Consider the following 19,468-nt stretch of genomic DNA (forward strand, 5'->3'; position numbering starts at 1 on the left):
CCGCCCTTGCTACGCCACTGCAGTAAGAAAAACTTTTGTAGTGACCCTGGTTTGGGTGCTGACCTAAAGAACTAGCTGGTGCCCGGAATTTTGTGGTGACACCAGAGTTGCACATACGATAAACACAGAGGAACAAAATAGAGAAAGAAAGATGGAATCCAATTAAAGCAAAACCTAAATGACTTCATAACTGGCAGCTTTGTTTTGCAACAAAGTAATATGTTACAATACTTAAGTAAACATTTCAGTATTTGTACTCTATACTGAGTACATAAGACTGAGCACATTTACTTCACCAATTTTAAGTACTTTTACCTCGTTACAACTCGATTTCATTACAAGTAACATGGTGGTTGAAGAGCTCAATTTTCCTCTCCCTTCCTCCGCTTCCCATGGCTCTGAAGTAAGGGCGTAGCTACAGGCCCACCCAGTCTGAGCTCAGGCCCACCCTGTCTCTGATCACCACCAATCAGGTGCCTGTCTTCGGTGCCAGTTACCCCGCTCAGCCGCAGTAAGTTGCACTGGCATTAGTACTTCAGCCACGTGCAAGAGGAAGCCTCCTGTGAGCCGCCCGTGCCCCTCAGTGCAATGCAGCTGAAGTTGCTGTTTGCCGCCACTACTCTAGGAGGCCGCATGCACCACCAGACACAGCGAGCCAATCCCAGGAGGAACTCCGGAAGAAAGTTGCAGCTGAACTAAGGAAGGCAGGCAGCAGTGCCAGGGCTGGGCTCCTGAGTACTTAGCCTGCTTAGCTTGCTGGCCCCACCCGCCTCCCTCCATCCCATGCCAGTGGTGCTGGGTGATATTGCTGATGCCACTGCGCTGTGAAAGCCGATTTTGGGTGTCCCCAACTGCTTTCCGTTGCAGTGATGACCAAAGTTCACGGGGGCATGTCGGAGGTGTAGCGAAGGCGGGACTTGGGTGTGCCTAACACATGGGCGTCCTCGACCCATAATGGAAAAAAAAGGGCGTTCCTGACTAGCACTTGGACGACTTTACCTGGTCCTGTTTTTCTTACGACCAAGCCACAAAAAGGTGCCCAAACTGACCCGATGACCACCGGAGGGAATCGGGGATGACCTCCCCTTACTCCCCCAGTGGTCACTAACCCCCTCCCACCCTCAAAAAAACATCTTTAAAAATATGTCGTGCCAGCCTCAAATGTCATACTCAAGTCCATCGCAGCAGTATGCTGGTCCCTGGAGCAGTTTTAGTGGGTGCAGTGCATTTCAGGCAGGCGGACGTAGGCCCATTCCCCCCCCCCCCCACCTGTTACACTTGTGGTGGTAAATGTGAGCCCTCCACAAACCCACTGTACCCATATCCAGGTGCCCCCCTTCACCCGTAAGGGCTATGGTAGTGGTGTACAGTTGTGGGTAGTGGGTTTTGGGGGGCTCAGCACACAAGGTAAGGGAGCTATGTACCTGGGAGAAATTTATGAAGTCCACTGCAGTGCCCCCTAGAGTGCCCGGTTGGTGTCCTGACATGTCAGGGGGACCAGTGCACTACGAATGCTGGCTCCTCCCAGAGCCAAAGGCTTGCATTTGGTCGTTTCTGAGATGGGCGTCCTTGGTTCCATTATCGCCGAAAATCAGAAACGACCAAGTCTAGGGACGACCATCTCTAAGGACGACCTAAATTTCAGGATTTGGGCGTCCCCGACCGTATTATTGAAACTAAAGATGGACGTCCATCTTGTTTCGATAATGCGGGTTATCGCCACCCCTTCGCCGGGACGTTCTGCGAGGACGTCCTCAGCAAAACTTGAGCATACCTTTTGATTATGCCCCTCAATGCCATTTAACATGGCCTTCAATCAGATATCACAAACAATCCTTCTGAAAAATATATATGTGAAATGAGAGACTATTGAACTCAGATGGCACAATTACAGCCCAATATCAGATGCAATAAATTTGTCCAACACTGTCAATCATCAGTCCCAAAATCAATTAAAATGCTGCAGTAAGTGCTGTGATCTGTAAACTCAATACAATTGCTGCCATCAAATAAAATCATAAAAGTCATTCAAGTGAATCCTGCACATAAGTTCACATCTTGAGCAGGTGAAGGTTTCCCCACAGTGATCTAAGGTTACAGTGCGGGGAGAATGTAATAATAATTTTTCGGAAGTGTATTAAGGGCTGCTACTGCTGAGCTCCTGAAGGAGGATTTCAAACTTGGTATCGGGTCAGGCTGTGTATAAGGCAACACAACATACTTAGCTCCAGCCACAAGAATTTCCCATGAGAATACTTCATAAGACCTAGTTAAGGAATTTATTTCTCTATTCATATCAATGTCAACTGGTGTCTTATTGTGACCTTAAATATGGAACTCACATGAATGACTTGAGTTATTTGATGGCAACAATTGTATTGAGTTTATAGGTTGCTGTAATAAGTGTTATGCTCTTTCACTGATTTTGGGTCTACTCTGTGGATAAAGGTGAGCCGGTTGATATTGTTTTATCTGGATTTTCAGAAGGCGTTTGAAAAAGTACCTCATGAAAGACTCCAGAGGAAATTGGAGAGTCATGGGATAGGAGGTAGTGTTCTATTGTGGATTAAAAACTGGTTAAAAGATAGAAAACAGAGAGTAGGGTTAAATGGTCAGTACTCTCAATGGAGAAGGGTAGTTAGTGGGGTTCCCCAGGGCTCTGTGCTGGGACCGCTGCTTTTTAACATATTTATAAATGACCTAGAGATGGGAGTAACTAGTGAGGTAATTAAATTTGCTGATGACACAAAGTTATTCAAAGTCATTAAATCGCGAGAGGATTGTGAAAAATTACAAGAGGACCTTACGAGACTGGGTGACTGGGCGTCTAAATGGCAGATTTAATGTGAGCAAGTGCAAAGTGATGCATGTGGGAAACAGGAACCCGAATTATAGCTACGTCATGCAAGGTTCCACGTTAGGAGTCACAGAACAAGAAAGGGATCTAGGTGTCGTCGTTGATGATAAGGTGAAACCTTCTGCTCAGTGTGCTGCTGCGGCTAAGAAAGCAAATAGAATGTTAGGTATTATTAGGAAAGGAATGGAAACCAAAAATGAGGATGTTATAATGCCTTTGTATCGCTCCATGGTGTGACTGCACCTTGAATATTGTGTTCAATTCTGGTCGCCGCATCTAAAAAAAGATATAGTGGAATTAGAAAAGGTGCAGAGAAGGGCGATGAAAATGATAAAGGGGATGGGACGACTTCCCTATGAGGGAGGGCTAAAGCGGCTAGGGCTCTTCAGCTTGGAGAAAAGGCGGCTGAGGGGAGATATGATAGAGGTCTATAAAATAATGAGTGGAGTTGAACGGGTAGATGTGAAGCGTCTGTTCACGCTTTCCAAAAGTACTAGGACTAGGGGGCATGCGATGAAGCTACAAAATAGTAAATTTAAAACGAATTGGAGAAAATGTCTCTTCACTCAAGGTGTAATTAAACTCTGGAATTCGTTGCCAGAGAATGTGGTAAAGGCAGTTAGCTTAGCGGGGTTTAAAAAAGGTTTTGATGGCTTCCTAAAGGAAAAGTCCATAGACCATTATTAAAAATGGATTTAGGGAAAATCCACTGCTTAACTCTAGGATTAGCAGCATAAATATGTATTGTACATTTTTGGGATCTTGCCAAGTACTTGTGACCTGGATTGGCCACTGTTGGAAACAGGATACTGGGCTTGATGGACCTTTGGTCTGTCCCAGTATGGCAATACTTTTGTACTAAGTAATTTCATTCTTCTGGCTTATGTCTCATGGCACATGTCAGGAAATACGCAACTTTTAAGCCCACTAAAAATATCCCTATTCCTGAAATACAGTCACAAAACAGATTCTCAATCTTGAGGAACTGTAAAAGCCACCAATAATACAGCATGATTAGTCTACCAGAGTCAGGACTGCCAAGAAGCTCAAACTATCCACAGAGGAGCCACAGTGGAATGCAGCCAGAGTCCCCAGCTAGTAAAAGATCAGGCAAGAGACGAGTCGGACTGAAAGGAGGAAGGGAAGTTAACACCAGTGGTTGCAGCTGGGATGGGTGACGATTACATTACATTAGAGTTTATATCTCACTAACACCTTTTCAGTTCTAAGCGGTTTACAAACGTCTTAAAGGGATATAGAGATCAGAACATTCCTTTGAGAATTACAATGGCTGCTTTGGAGATAAGCAGAAATCTAACTATACTACATATTTCTTAAATAAGGAAGCTTTTATCTTCTTTCAGAACATGAGCTATGATTGTGAAGAGTCTGTCAAAGAGCACTAGTGTCTTCTTTCCGTTAGATGTGGGGAAAGTGAAGAATTTGGCGGTTTCTTGTCTCCTAGCTCTGGTTGAGGTTGCAAAGCAGAAATGAGCTAGCATGTAGCTGGGGATCAGTCCTTGCAGTGTTTTAAAGAGGAAGCATGCCAGTTTGAAAAACACTTTTGCCTCAATGGGGAGCCAGTGTAGTTTGATGTAGAAAGGGGAGACACAGTTGATCTTGATAGCCTGAAGATTAGTCTGATTGCTGTGTTAGATAGCGATTACTAATTACATGTACAACAGCCAACAAGCTGGATCTTTGATGTTATACTTGTTTAACTTTAAAACATGATGATGTTATATGCGTACTTGTATAAATTTAACACACTTACATAGTTCCATGTATATTGTGTTCTTTGAGTGATGAATAGTAAAAACTTATCCGTGGCAGCCACGAAGGGGTTTCGGAGGGCCCTTGTGATAGTTGGCCCAGGGGCCCACAAACTTGTGATCTAACTCTGCTTTCTGTAGTACAACCGAAGTGCTTTACATACTATAAACAGTGTTTGCATAGCAGGTTGCAACAGCCCTGTACTTCAGTAAATTAAAGACTTTTAATCAGGTATAGTAATTTAATGTGCACATCAAAAACAAATTTAGATACTAACAGCTCAGTGTCATCTCCCTCCACTTCTGGTTAGTAATCTGTGGGCTTTCTTTTAAAGCCTTCTCTTCTTTTCTCTCTTAAATAGTCTTTGAGCTCTCTCAAGTCTTACTTTTGGTTCTGTATCTCATCTGTATGCAGTGAACATGCACATCTACTTTTCCTTTGAGAAGTCTTTCCTTGATCTATTATAGATGTTTAGCTTGACCGACTCAGTGTTAGCTCATGATGAAGACGCATCCCAAGTTCCTAACTTCAAACTGAACACCAACCAAAGTTCTTTTCCCACCTCATTCAAAAATCTAACCCCTATTCTCATTGAACCCATCTCGAGCAATAACATTTGCATTGATTTTAAGTCAATTAATCCCCAAATCTAGAGAGAATCTGGAAAGATTCTCTCTTTTTATCTGCAACCTGTAGTAAGACGGTCAGAAATCTTCCACTTCTCTTTGCTTAATGTTTCTGTTATAAATCTTTTTTTCTTCTGAAAATTGCAAGCTACTTTAATTTCCAACGACTTTTATTGAAAATTCAATGGAATCACTCATTAAACACAGGCTTACCAAATATATGTAGATACCAAATAACAACAGAACCTGTTTTCACATTAGACTATTTTCTCACTCCCTTCCTCTCCCCCCTTACCCCCTATAAAGAATCCCTTCTTCACCCTGTTAAGGAAACTGATTATTCTTTTCCCACCCCCCCCCCTCCGTTCCAACTCACTGAACATTCAACCTATTCAAAACAAGACTCCTGCCTCTGGATGACAGAGAGGCCAGGTATGGACTCCACAGTTTTAGCAAAACCTTTTCTACGTTTAAAGGAATGTTGTGCTTCTCTTGCTTCCCAAGACAGCAACTGATGCACCATGTTGCGCCAGCGCCAAAACTCCGGTGGGGTATCGGAGGTCCAAGTCTGCAAAATACACTTCCTCGCCAATAGACATAATTTACGAACCAACAATCCCTGTGCCACTCCGGGGCCATGCGGAGCCCCCGGTCAATCCAACACTAACTGAAGTGGAGACTGACACTCTACGGGACAAAATTAATGATAAATAGTCTGCAATCTGGTGCCAAAATCGCTGTATCACCACGCATCCCCAAAATGCATGGAAGAAAGTATTGTGTATTGCTTTGCACTTAAGACATTTTTGTCTCATGTAACTTATTCAAACAGCATAATACCAGTATATCATCTATCTCTCACGTCTACATTATGTATTACATTGAATTTTCATGCTTTTCTCTTATTTCAGCTATTGTGTTCTCATTCGGGCTCCTCATTGTAGTGCCTCGAAACAAGTCTCGCAAATTTACTGCTAATGTTGCCCTAAACACTTGCATTGTTCCAAAGAGAGCTGCCTCATAGCATTTTTAAGCTGCAATATGTACAAGCAATATGCGAAGCTGCATTTGGAAATCCTTTTTGAGCAGGCCAGTGGTATCCAATACAACTGGGGTAACTTTTTTTTATCTTTCTGCTACATTTTCTTGGTCTTTGATTACATCTGGGTACTTATTTCTCTACGTCTAGTACTGAATAGTCATTTGGTGCCAACACTTCTAGGCGTAGTGCTGTTTTTTGCCTCTTCTCTTTTACCATGGTGTCCACTTTTCTTGCTTTATATCTGTGGGAAGTATCTCAAGTAATGACGACTCTTCCATTCTCCATAATTCTGTCTGGGGTCAAGATGCACTACAAAATCGTTAGAGCCCTTCCCTTACCGATTCCCTTAGCAAATCGGTAAGGAACAGGCATGCATTAAGGAAAGGGAATGCAAATGAGCTGCTCGTTGTAGCTCACTTGCATTCTCTATTCCATCGGAAAACAGTCAGCTAGTCGGCCGGTCAAGCATGCGCAGAGTAGCCAAGCGTAATGCTGGCTGCTCTGCGCATGCTAAGGACATCCTTTATGGACGTCCTTCACTAAAAAAACAAACAAACAAAAAAAGACGAGCTGTGCCTATGGATGTCCTCTACTCCCCCCCACCGAGGTCGCCGCCACTCCCCCCTCTCCCTGCATTGAAATGACAGCTTCCCGCAGCCCCGCCATCCTCCGCACCCCCGGGGCCCCGTCCCCGCCACCCCCCCTAATGTCGTCGCCGCTGCTGCTCCCCCTCCACCTGCCCCCCTCCGTCTGCCACCGGGCCAGGACCTGACAGCGCCTCTCACCTCTGTGTGAAGACGCTGCTGATCGCCTCTCACCTCTGTGTGAAGACGCTGCTGATCGCTTCCCATCGGACTTCCCTCCTTTCCTCCTTGGCCCGCCCTCATCTGACGGAGGTGAGAGGCGCTGTCAGGGCCCAGCCTGGTGGCAGACGGAGGGGGCGGGCGGAGGGGGGAGCAGTGGCGGCGACGACCTCAGGGGGGGGCAGGGCGGCGGTGACCTTGGGGGGGGGTTGAGCTAAATGTGCTGTGAGAGACTTCCAGGTCTCTTAGCTGAGTGAAGCACATCCATAAAGAACGTCCCTGACAAGCACTTTTTTTCCAACATTTTTTTGGTAACATTTATAGAAGTTTTTCAATCCTGCGCAGCCCCAACGACAGGTACAGACCTCTCGTTAGATTTTCCAGCGTTAAGGCAATCGGAAAAGGTTAGTGCATCTCATTACAATAGAGTTTCTACACAATTTGTTCATCACTGGCTCCCACTCAAAGAACGTATCACGTTCAAAACATGCAGCCTAGTTCACAAAATTATTCACGGAGATGCACCAGCCTACATGTCAGACCTAATAGACTTACCACCCAGGAATGCTAAAAAACCATCCCGTACATTCCTCAATCTTCACTTCCCAAATTGTAAAGGTCTCAAATACAAACTAATGCATGCGTCAACCTTTTCCTACCTGAGTACACAATTCTGGAATGCACTGCCGCGAAACCTAAAAACGACTTATGAACAAGCCAACTTCCGAAGTCTACTGAAGACCCATCTCTTCAACAAGGCATACAACAAGGATCAACAAATATGAAGTTCCATACACATACCCAGAACTGCCCTTACAATATCTCACTGCTAAACCACTATCATGGTTTTTTTCACTATTACTAAATGTACATTTTATATATAATTTTTATACAATTCTTAAATATTTCTTACTATGATTGCTTGCTAATGTACTATCATGTTCTACCATTCATGTTACCCAAAATCCTTCTGTTATACTAAATGTATACTTTCTCATGTATTCTCACTATTCATGATGTATTGTAAGCCACATTGAGCCTACAAAGAGGTGGGATAATGTGGGATACAAATGCAACAAATAAATAAAATAAATCTGCATTCCGTTTTCATTAGCTGCTACCGTCGTGGGAAAATGGCTCGGAGAACTCTTTAGTGCATGCCAGGGTTTACTACTTGCTCGTTAATGGCTCGTTAAGTTTAGTGCATCTGGCCCTGGGTCACAATCCCAGGGTTTTTCTGAAACAGCAATGTTAGCGTTTTCATAGCTCCTCAGTGAAAGATCTACAGCTCTCTGAACTGCAGAATTCAAAGGGCAGCATTTGTAGATTTACCAGTGATTGGTGAACTTAATATTTTGTTGGACATTCTAGTATCTATTTGACAGACGGTAAGGTACATTGAGATTGGAACCATATAAAGTATCACATACCATGTAAAATGAGTTTATCTTGTTGGGCTGACTGGATGAACTGTACAGGTCTTTATCTGTCGTCATTTACTATGTTACTATGTAGATGTCCAAGTTGGGACATGCTCAGTTCCCTCTGTGTTTTACAAAAAGCTCTGCCGAAGACAGAGCCTTTGATAAAATATATATAAGAACATAAAGGACTGCGGGTGTATAAGATGGCACATACAGCAGGAGCAGCCATTTTGCAACTATGTACATACACAAAAAGAGCAGCATCAGATCAGAAGCTTCCATGTGGAAGTTCTGGAACTTTTATGTGGAATTGACAACTTTGCAGATGGTATAAAATGATAATGTCACCCCTTTGCCACTGTTAGAAAAGATAAGGTATAAACGGTAGGTATTGGTTCATCAGGGTTTGTACCAGGAGTCATCACAATATCTGAGAGTGTCTACACTGGTACAGGCCTAGACACTCCAGTCTGAAGACTCCTGTTTACTGGAAGTGCCTGTTTTGTTTTGGTTTTTTTTACTTCAGTATACGAGGAGGGGGGCTTTTCCCATTGCTGGACCCATAGAATGGAATAAGCTACCAGCTGCTCTCAGAATGCAGAGGAATTTGACAGCATTTAAAAAGCTTTTGAAACAGCATTTATTAATTTGACTTGGTTAGTTTTCTTGATAGATATATTGATAGTTTAGGGCCCCACTGAAATATTTAGGGTCCTAAAATATCATAGGTTGGATCTTTCTTTTGGATGTTAGTGCTGGCATGGTAGATTTGCTCTAGGTGACTTTTTGTTTGATAGTTTTTCGTATTACTTTACAATATGCCTGTTATTGAGATGACACTAATTTTTGTATTTGATTTCTATTGATAACCTGTTTGATAGTAAAAGCTAGTATGAGGATGTTTAACACAATGCCTGTTTAATGAACTGTAAGGATTGCTGTGCCCTCCGGAAGGGGTTGTTTTCCGTAGGTAGCCTTTTTTTGCATGTTTTGGGCTGGGATTAGTCTGTGATAGTTTAGTTTGGGGTGAGTGTCCCTTTATTAGTTACAATAAAAGAAGGTAAGAGAGTTTTTCATCTCATTTGCTTTTTCTCACTAAATGTGAGTTTTTTTGCGTCTGGGTTTTTTTTTCTCTTTTTCCTTCTTAGGGAACCAATGATATTAACCTACTCCTGATAAAACAAGGATATAATAAATACTTTTGTATTTTTCCTGTTTGGAGGTTTGAGGTTTCAATTGTTTTGTAATATATTTAAAGTGGAGGTTTTTCCACAATTAAAGGGACACTCACAAACTAACTATATATAAACTATGGAAAATATGTAAATATATGGTATTAAAAAGAGTGCACAAGTGATTTCTGGCATGCACACATGCGCATACCTGTGGGTATTCTAGTCATTTATGCACACATCTGCCATGTCAGTGTTAACACTTTATTTACCTTCATGCCAAAGTTAAGGCCTAGTGATATACACAAGCATTGGGGTTATAATAAGATGTCATTAAAAGTACTGACTTTTATGTGATTTGTTAAATTTAATCCCCATTCTTCTTTATAATTGTATTGTAATTAATTTTATTATTAGATATGTCTATCCTGACCCTGTATTATAAATTGCCTCATGTTCTATTATTTTGTAAAGTGCCTTGCTGTTGGACGCTAAAACCAGTGTTATCAACTAAATAAACAGACTTAATTCGGAGGTGGAAATAGAGGAGTAAGGATTAATCCCCCGGATAATGCCCTGGCAACATGAGCACTCTTATAAAATGTCTGAGCTGATGCGAAATCCATCTGTGAAATTTGTTTTTACATTATGTGAATTATCACTGTAAAATGGGGAATAATGCATACATTTTCAGCCTTGAAATCTCTATCCCCGTGATCTACACAATCCCTATTATATGTAAATGGAATCTACATATGAACACGCCACTAATTCCACTTGAACATGCTTCTAAAATGACCTCCAATGGCTTGATAAATGGATTCCCCAAGGTATCTGCAGCTTTATGCCTTTTTCTCTGCTTTGCTGATGTCTATCACACTTGCCAAGCAAAGATTTTCAAAAGCAGCAGCTCATCAAAGCACATCTCAGCTTGTGAAGGTCAGGGTAGCAGAGTAAGAAGTCCCGTAAGATTTACAGCTGCACCTCCTAGGAGGCACAGCAAGCAATATTTAGTAATTAACACATTCCACCTAAATAATCTTTTAAATGCTTAGCATCAGCAAATGTGGACTTTAAATATTCTGAAGGGATAATTTGATAAAAGCTTTTTCAGAACGTAAAGCCTATTTTACATGAAGAAAAAGACTTTTATAAATGGGGCTGGCCTAGGGTATCTGATGCCATAAGCGAACCTGCAGCCACATGCCCATCCCTCAGACAGAGGGGGAGGCTCAAGGCCATACTCCTCCCCCACCTGTAACCAGCATGTCTCATTTCCTTTTCTCCCCCTCCCGCCAAAGTGTTCAGTGTCACTCCTTACATTCCCTACCCTTTCCCTTTGTCTCCATTATCTCCATTTCTCTACTCCAATGTAGTCCAGCATGTGCCTTTCATTCTTTCTCTCCCTCTCCTCAGGTGTTCACGGAATGTCTCCTTCCATTCCCTATTCCCTTCCCTCATATCCAGCATCTCTTCTTCTACTTCCTACCCCCTTCCCCATGTCTAGTATCTCTCCTTCCCCTAATCTTCCCTCATGTGTCTTGAAACTCTCCTCCCCTCTGCTGTGTCCAACATTTTCCTCCTCTGTCCTTCACTTGTCTTCCACATCCATTGCCACTACCACCCCCTACCTCTGCCTGGGCACCCTGCAGGTCTAAACGCACTGCATGTGGCGCAGTTTAAATGCGGGAGGGTGCTGAAAGTCCCTGTGCCATGTGAGCTGCTTTAAAGTGTTGCTGCCTTGCTGCACCAGAACTGGAGCCACTGCCCCAAATTCGTCCACCCTACAGCCGGTCCTGATTAAAAAGTTAAATGACCATACATGCAAAAAAAAGTGTGTACCTAGTTTTATGTAATCTGTGTGTAAACTTTCCTGGGAATGTACTTTGGACAGAACAAAGGTAGAGTTGTGATATATAACTTGATAAAATCCACAATAAAATGCAAACTTTCCAGTTCTACAGTGGCGTTCCTAGGGGGGCTGACACCTGGGGCAGATCGCCGATGCGCCCCGCCCCCCACCAGGTGCACGCCGCTGGGGTGGGTGCCACGCCTGTCCTTCGTTTGTTCCATGCTCCCTCTGCCCCGGGAGGGAGCATGGAACGAACGAAGGACAGGCGCGCGGCACCCCCCCAGCAGTGTGCACTCGGGGCGGACCGCCCCCCCCCCCCAGGAACGCCACTGCAGTTCTATGATCTTAGCATCTAAATGTAAATAAAATGTCATTTACGTAGATACCAGCACTTACATGTATGAAGGTAATATTCATGTGCATAAGTGCTAGGTGCACGATCGGCAATACTCTATAACTTCAGCGTGCAAGTGACATTGCACGTAAATACAAGGGAGGCATACACAGGGGGAGGCACTTTGGGGGGGGAGGGTGATACCATACTCTCATTTTCACTCTAAAGTGCTATATTTAGGCGTATGCCTGCCAAGGGTGTAGCCAGTAGTCCATTTTTTGGGGGAGGGCATGTTGGACTGGGGAGACACTCATTCCTCTCTGCTCCCCCCCCTGAGCAGCTAGAAAGCACACTGCTGAGTTCCTCACACTGGGGGCGGTTCGGGCTGTGGAGCTCTTTGGCTGGTTTGTCCTGTATCCTCCATTCAGTTTCTTTGTGCTTTTTGTACGCTGATGATTCCACAAACATATATACCTGATTTCACCAGAAACGTTATCTAGCACAGTCTAGAACTATGAGATAGTGCGGTTAATAAAGGTTTGAAATAGATAAGTGGCACGAACACACCAAATTTTTTGTACCCCCAAGAACTCCCTATTAGCTGGAAAATAAACACCTAAAAATAGAAACTTAAGATGTGTTACCTTTTGTTAACATTTGGTTAAATGGGGCACTGGACAAAAGCCCCACCATCAAATACCTAAACAGAACAGAATACAGCAGAATATTAAAGGCAAATGTCGTTTTTTTCCCCCCCTTTTTACCTTACACTCTTCATCCAGCAGGTCCAAGATACCAAGTTTTGCTTCGATGAGATCTATGCAGGGTTGATTGTCATAAAAATCTATCAAGGTCCATGGGATTTGCTCCTTCATGTACTCCTCCTGCTCCAGTTTAAATACATGCTGTGAACACAAATCACAAGTTCACTTCTAGCCACTTGCTCTGTTTGGTGTTGATTACATTTCCCCAGCCTGACTGACCTTTTTTGCCATCCCTTTATACATATGGATTTTGAATGTGTCGCAGATGCACCTAGGATAAGCCATTCTCTATATAGACCTGTGGTCGGCAGTGCTGGAGGGGTGGTTGTATCATCACTGACAGTGTATTTTAGTTTCAGGTTTATTCCAGATTTAGGGCCCTGTTTACTAAGGTGCATTATAGACGCGTTAGCGTTTTTAACACGCATTAACCATGTACGCACCTACAATATCCCTATAGGCGCCTACACGGTTAGTGCGCACGCTAACTGTACGTGCGTTAAAAACGCTAACGCGCCTTAGTAAACAGGGCCCTTAATATACTACTAATTAAAATTACCTTCTCAGCAACTTATACAATTAAACTTTAAGATTATCAATAGAAATAAAACAAAATAAAACATGAAAAAGTATTGGACATAAAAAAGGTATCATCTTATTTTCTTTTTCATGTTTTATTTTTATTTCTATTAATTACCTTTAAAAGTGGACTAACACGGCTACCACACCTCTCTAACTTTAAGATTTAAAGCAACGGCCATATGCATTCTAAGCTGAAAAACTGCCCTTTTATGCAGGGACTCTGGTTTGGGGTGGGGGTGGGGGCAGAGACATTAGGAAATGCTTTTTGTTTCAGAATGAAATCTTTTACAGAAGAAAAGATTTAAATTAGTTTGTTATAAATTACCTCCTACATTGGGCAGACTTATACGGTCTGTGCCCTGAAAAAGACAGATACAAATCAAGGTAGGGTATACACAAAAAGTAGCACATATGATTTTATCTTGTTGGGCAGACTGGATGGACCGTGCAGGTCTTTTTCTGCCGTCATCTACTATGTTACTATGTATGTTCTTGGAGACAGCAAGAAATAAAACCCCCCCAAAAAACTTCTTATTGGATATAGTTAATTATATAAAGATAAAATAAATAACCCATTTAAATTTCAGCAAAGCTCTTGGAACATAAAGTTGCTTGCATGTAATATATGTTTTCTGAGGAGAATAGGGTGCTATTCTCAAACAGACATGACATCATCAAATTTACTTAAAAGCTACCAGTGCTTTCTAAGACTTTCTATTGAGCAAGTGTAGCATATCCTGCATCATGCCATTCAACCCAGTAAATAGTTAAATACCGAGGAATCCTATTCCTTGGAGAGGCAGCGGGGCTTTGCAAGGACACATATCCTGCTGACCTTGGAGACCACCTGTAAGTTAAGCACCACTGTTTTCTTAAAGGACCAGCAGGATAGCAATGTTCACACAGGAGAATCCTTAGCTTCAGGTTGTCTTTAAAACAGGGGGGAAAAAAAACCACTAGAAGCTGGACAATGCCAATAGGCTGACAATATGTTTTGTTGGCAAGAAGCTATTTTATTTTATTTATTTGATTATTTATTTATTTTTAACAAGCAAACCAAGAAACAACAAAAATGGACCCAGGGAGGGTTGGAGAAATTCTATATCCAAAGGGAGTGGAAGAGTAGCCTAGTATTTAGAGCACTGGGCTTGACATCCAGGGAAGCATAGTTCACATATGGATGAACTACTTCAGCTAAACAGATGCACAAAAATGATTATCAATTAGCCTTCAGGTCACTATTAAAATGCATCTGTCTAGTTGAAGTGGTTCATCCATTTTCTCTATTTTTGAATTTTGTTATTAAATTGCAAGCTCTGTTTCCTTATTTTTTTTTAAACCTGGTTCAAATCCCACTCTGCTTTTTGTGATCTTGAGCAAGTCACTTAACTCTCCCTTGCCTCAGATACAAAAATTAGATTGAGTACCTGAATGTAACTTGCACTGAGCTAGTAGTGAAAAAGCTGTGAATGAAATCGAAATAAATATATAAATAAGATAAAATAACCTCAAGTCACACACCTTATAGATTGGACCTTCCCTGAAAATTCAAGTGGAAACTGAGGGTCCCTTTTACTAAACTATGTAGGCACATATGCGCCCCCAATGCGCATCAATTTTGAGTTACCGTGTGGCCCTTGTGGTAATTTTATTTTTGATGTGTGTCTTCTATGTGCGCTGGAAAATAATTTTTATTTTCTGGCGCATGGCAGAAACCGGGTGGTAATAGTCATACTACGCACGAAGATGATTACCGCACGGTTACCATGTGAGACCTTACCACTAAGTCAATGGCTGGCAGTAAGGTCTCAGACCCAATTTTTATTTTGCTGCATGTCCTTTTTCGGCAAACATTTTTAAAAGACCTTTTTTATAGGCGCGCTGAAAAATGGATCTGCGCGTGCCCAAAACACGCGCCTACACTATCGCAGCCCATTTTTCGGCGCACCTTAGTAAAAGGGACCCTGAGTTCACTTTGAAGGTCAGCAGGCCCATCTAACTTTTTCTTTTTCCTGAGATTCTCTACTGATCCCCAACTTCCACATCCATATACTCGTATCCTTCTACAAATGTTTCCCTATTGACTTTTAACCTTTCCTTGGAAACAACTTAAATACAAGTTGCAGGTAAAAATGCCAACTGTTTTCTAATCCAAGAGTGAGGTTAAGTGAAGTCAAAATCCATTTCTAGCCTAGACTAAGTCTTTCATGGCTTTTTTTTTTTTAGTTACTAAATTATGAAGGTGTAACCCAGTCCCACTCGCTCAGTTCACAGGCACAGGCTAAGCTCTTTGGGTCAGGCACTCCGGGACCAAGAGGTACAAAAGCAGAGTCCAAGATGTCAAGCTGGGCGTAGGCCGGGGCAGGCTTTATCCCAGTAGGCATTCTTTTATTTCACTCACACATAAAATAGTCAGCAGTCTCCATATTTCAACTTGAACTTGCTTTACTAACAGTAACTTGAAAAACAGCTCATAAACTTTCCAACTTCTGTTCATTTCAGGGTCTTTCAGATGGTCCGCACAGCGTCAAACATAATCTCCAAATGATATCAGGGTATTCAAATCACATTTCAGTTCTATCTCAAAATCTCTTCTATTTGCAAACCTGAACAAAGTACTTGGTAATCTCCTCAGAGATGTCTTACAGTTTCACGGTCATCTCTGCATGATTATCTCAGCAATCTCTCTCTCTCCCCCCCCCCCCCCCCCCCCCCCCCATGAAAGTGCGGCCAAAAGTAAGGTATGCCCGCTCCCATTTCTCCTACCTGAGGTGTCTTTCCCCAAGCATTCCTATTGGTTCCCAAGTCAGGAACACTCCGCAGGCTCTGTAGCTAGAGCCTCAATCACCACACACTGCAAACTCCTCCTGCCTTGATTCCCAGGACTTCCCCCTTGGTGCTCAGGGTCTTGGTGGAGGTGGGCTACCAAGAATTTTCTCCATGCAATGCCATTACTTCTTGGCCCTGCCTCCATTGGCTGGCCTTTCTTAAAACTACCCACCAGGCTGGCAGTCCCAGCTCCTGTTGTCTTAAGTGACCTCCCTGAAAATCCTCCCACCTATTGACTGCAGCAGAGGCAATTTTCAGGGGTGGTCACAAATCCATATTGAAATGGATAGCAGCAGGGGTGGACTGACAGTGATCGGGACCCCCGGTTAGTGAAGGTCACTGGGGCCTCCCCCAGCCACTGCCCACCACCCCTTGCACCTCTGCCCCCCTCTACCTTGAAGGGCCCTAGTGGTCTAGTGGCTTCTTCATGGGCAGGAAAGAACCCCACTCTTTCCTGCCTGCTATCCCTACTGTGCCTGGTAACAGCATCGCCGTATTATCAAAATGTCTGCCGAGACTTATAGCACTAGTCTTGCGGTCTTGGCAGTCTTGCAAGACTGCCATAGAAAGTCTCAGAAGCCATTTTTAAAACATGGCGGCACCAGTTCTAGCGCTGCCATGCAAAGTAGTGGCAGCAGGCAGGAAATGGTGGGATTCTTTCCTGCCACTGCAGATGCCACTAAACCACTAGGGTCCTTCAAGGTAGGACCGGGGAGGGCTGTAATGTGCAGCGGTGGCAGGCAACTGGGCAGAGCCTCTGGGCCCCCAGGCAGTGTCCGATTGCTGGAATGGTCAGTCCGCCCCTGGATAGCAGCTAGGGTTGAAACTCTTAATAACTGGCACAACTGCTCACAAGCTTCCAAATAGTTCAATTCAATCTCTCTTTTTGTGTTCTCAATGACGGAAAACTGTGGAATGACCCCCAAATGGTTTTCTTTCCCAATTCTGTCATTTCAATCAAACTGGTCCCAGGATGAATTTGTTAATAAAAAGACAAACAAAATATTCTGTACATCAGTAATCGGTCACTGTATGAAATACAACCACTTCTCCCCTCCAGATATAAAAACAAAAAAGCTGGGTGGAAAACTATATATTAAAAAAAAAAAAAAGTTTTAATACATTTCCAAGGCATGGGTGAACAATTCATCAAGCCTCCAAGAAAGGTTTTAAAGCAGGCCTTACCGAGTTGAACTGTTGCTGCAGCTTTTCATTTGCATAGTTGATACAAAACTGTTCAAAGCTGTTCACTTCAAAGGTCTCAAATCTGTGAAGAAAAGAACAATCTGGGTCACTGCACCAAAGTGAATGAGTCCATAAAGGAAGAGCTCACTCACTGTCACTCCCCTCACCCAACCTTAACAGCTATAGTCAACAAAGCGCACATAACACCTCAGTACTTTTTTGCACTATCAAAATCAAATTTTACAAATTACTTTTTAGACAAAACAAGAAGCTTTGCCCCAGCTGTACTGCAAATGGTAAATACAGAGAGGTTCAATTACAGCAAAGACTGGGGGGGGGGGAGGGGGGGAACCCCTGTATGATTACTTTGACAAATACTGCCATGTTCTTTTCTGTCACAGGAAGAAGAATAACCAGCTTGTCAAATGGAACAATTTTTGCATATATTCTGCCTGCTTATTTATATTTGAGTACTGTACACCTTTGGAGACTGAGCACCATCTCCGAAGAGTACGCAAAGCACATCCATCTTGAAACTGCATGAGGCACAGCTCACTTTTGAAAGGCTGTGCGATTATCTCAAGCTACAGAATTCTTTTGAGCCTCTACAGCCTTCCCTCTTCCCCACCATTTCCGCTACCAAACAGCCCCCGTTTCCATAACCATAAACCAGCATTTCCCGCCCTGGCCTCTGAAGACATAATAAATATGCAAGAAATAGTTTTGCATCCACTGGAGACCCAGTATATGCAAATCTCTCTCATGCAATTTATTATGCCTGTAGTAGACCTCTCAGATAAGTAGGGCTAAAACTGACCCCAGAGGCCAGCACAATTTCAGCACGGTCTGTGGCCAGAACTGTACAGCTCTTCCAAAAATCCTCTCCCACTGCATACAGACTAACAAAGGGTCCCTTAATGGCAGGCTTTAATAGGACGAGTTATTCATAGGCAGCTACTGTAAAATCATAGGAATAAAATATAGAAGGGAAGCCGTTCTCGATTATTGTGCCTCTTCAGGAGTCTGAGCAAGTGGAGCTGGACTTGCACGACTGTGAAGCAACCCGTCATGGATATCACTCTTGTGTCATCCCAGCTCTCTACAGATAAGCGATGTGACACCGTTGTACATTTTTTTTGTAAAGAGTGAATATTAGCAAATAGACACGTGTGGCTGTTCATGGGAAGGTGAACCTGCTTTTACGTGCATACAAAAAAATGAAGAGAAAAAAATGCACACGGATAAGGACAGATGGGAAATATTAACCGCAGCAACCATTATTTCATCGTGGAGTCAATGAACAGTGTGAAATAATTTTGAGCCTCATTCTCCTCTAAAAATAAACAAACAATTTAAAAACAAAATCTAAATTATCTGTGCAGTTTCTTAATAGTCTGTTTATATCGTTACTGGACCGAAGATCTAATTTTGGAGGACACTATTTGTAACTTTACTCTTCATGTACATGCAAAAGAAAGGATAAGAAAACAATGAGGCAAATAGTCCATAAGAACAAGTGAAAAAAGGTTCAATAAAATGATTAATTAATTTCACTTTAGCTCACACGGTGAGTTTAAACATAACTCCTCCTATTGCATTCATCAGTCCATAGCTGAGCTGAAAAACACTAGTGACAATATATGACCTTGCTCAACTCCAGTTGGTTTAAGATAGTAACTGGAGTCAAGCAAGGCTGCCTATTGTCACCAATGTTATTCAGCTTAGCCAGGGACTGGTAAATGCGGAATGCAGCAAAAGTTCTGAAATACAGAAATCACGTGGATTGAAAACACGCAGCTAGAGGACTTGGATTGCAGATGTAATGCCCTTGTTGGTGAATTCTCTTCAGGCAATGCAGACCAAGACAGAATAATGCAATTTGCTAAACGGGCTGAGCTACATAGAAACAGAAAAATGAAGGCAAAGACCATATGGTCTATCCAACCTGCCCATCCATTCTCCCTTTCACACCCTTAGAGATCTTACATACTTGTCCCAAGCTTTCTTGAATTCAGGTACAATTTTCATCTCCATCTCCACCGGGAGACCGTTCTACAAATTCACCACCCTTTCCATGAAGAAGTATTTCCTCGAGTTACTTCTGAGTCTGTCCCCTTTCACCTTCATCCCAAGCCCCCTCTCGTTCCAGAGCTTCCTTTTTTTCAATAGAAACAGACTCACTTCCTGTGCATTAGAAATGGACCCTGCCTGGTGCATTGCATCTG

The 19,468-nt window shown here is 42.8% G+C and overlaps 1 protein-coding gene across 1 annotated transcript in view; it reads right to left on the reverse strand.

The window, feature by feature from the left end:
• The window catches only part of MYO5B (myosin VB), a 696,980-nt gene that overhangs the window by 287,160 nt on the left and 390,352 nt on the right, over positions 1 to 19,468 (reverse strand). The window contains exons 11-12 of the mRNA XM_030192939.1: positions 17,244 to 17,325; positions 12,648 to 12,788 (exon numbers count right to left, since the gene is read on the reverse strand). Of these exons, the coding sequence (XP_030048799.1) occupies positions 12,648 to 12,788; positions 17,244 to 17,325 (223 nt within the window). The remainder of the gene's footprint in view (positions 1 to 12,647; positions 12,789 to 17,243; positions 17,326 to 19,468) is intronic.

The sequence above is a fragment of the Microcaecilia unicolor genome, chromosome 2 (assembly GCF_901765095.1).
Source record: "Microcaecilia unicolor chromosome 2, aMicUni1.1, whole genome shotgun sequence".
Classification (NCBI taxonomy): Eukaryota; Metazoa; Chordata; class Amphibia; order Gymnophiona; family Siphonopidae; genus Microcaecilia; species Microcaecilia unicolor.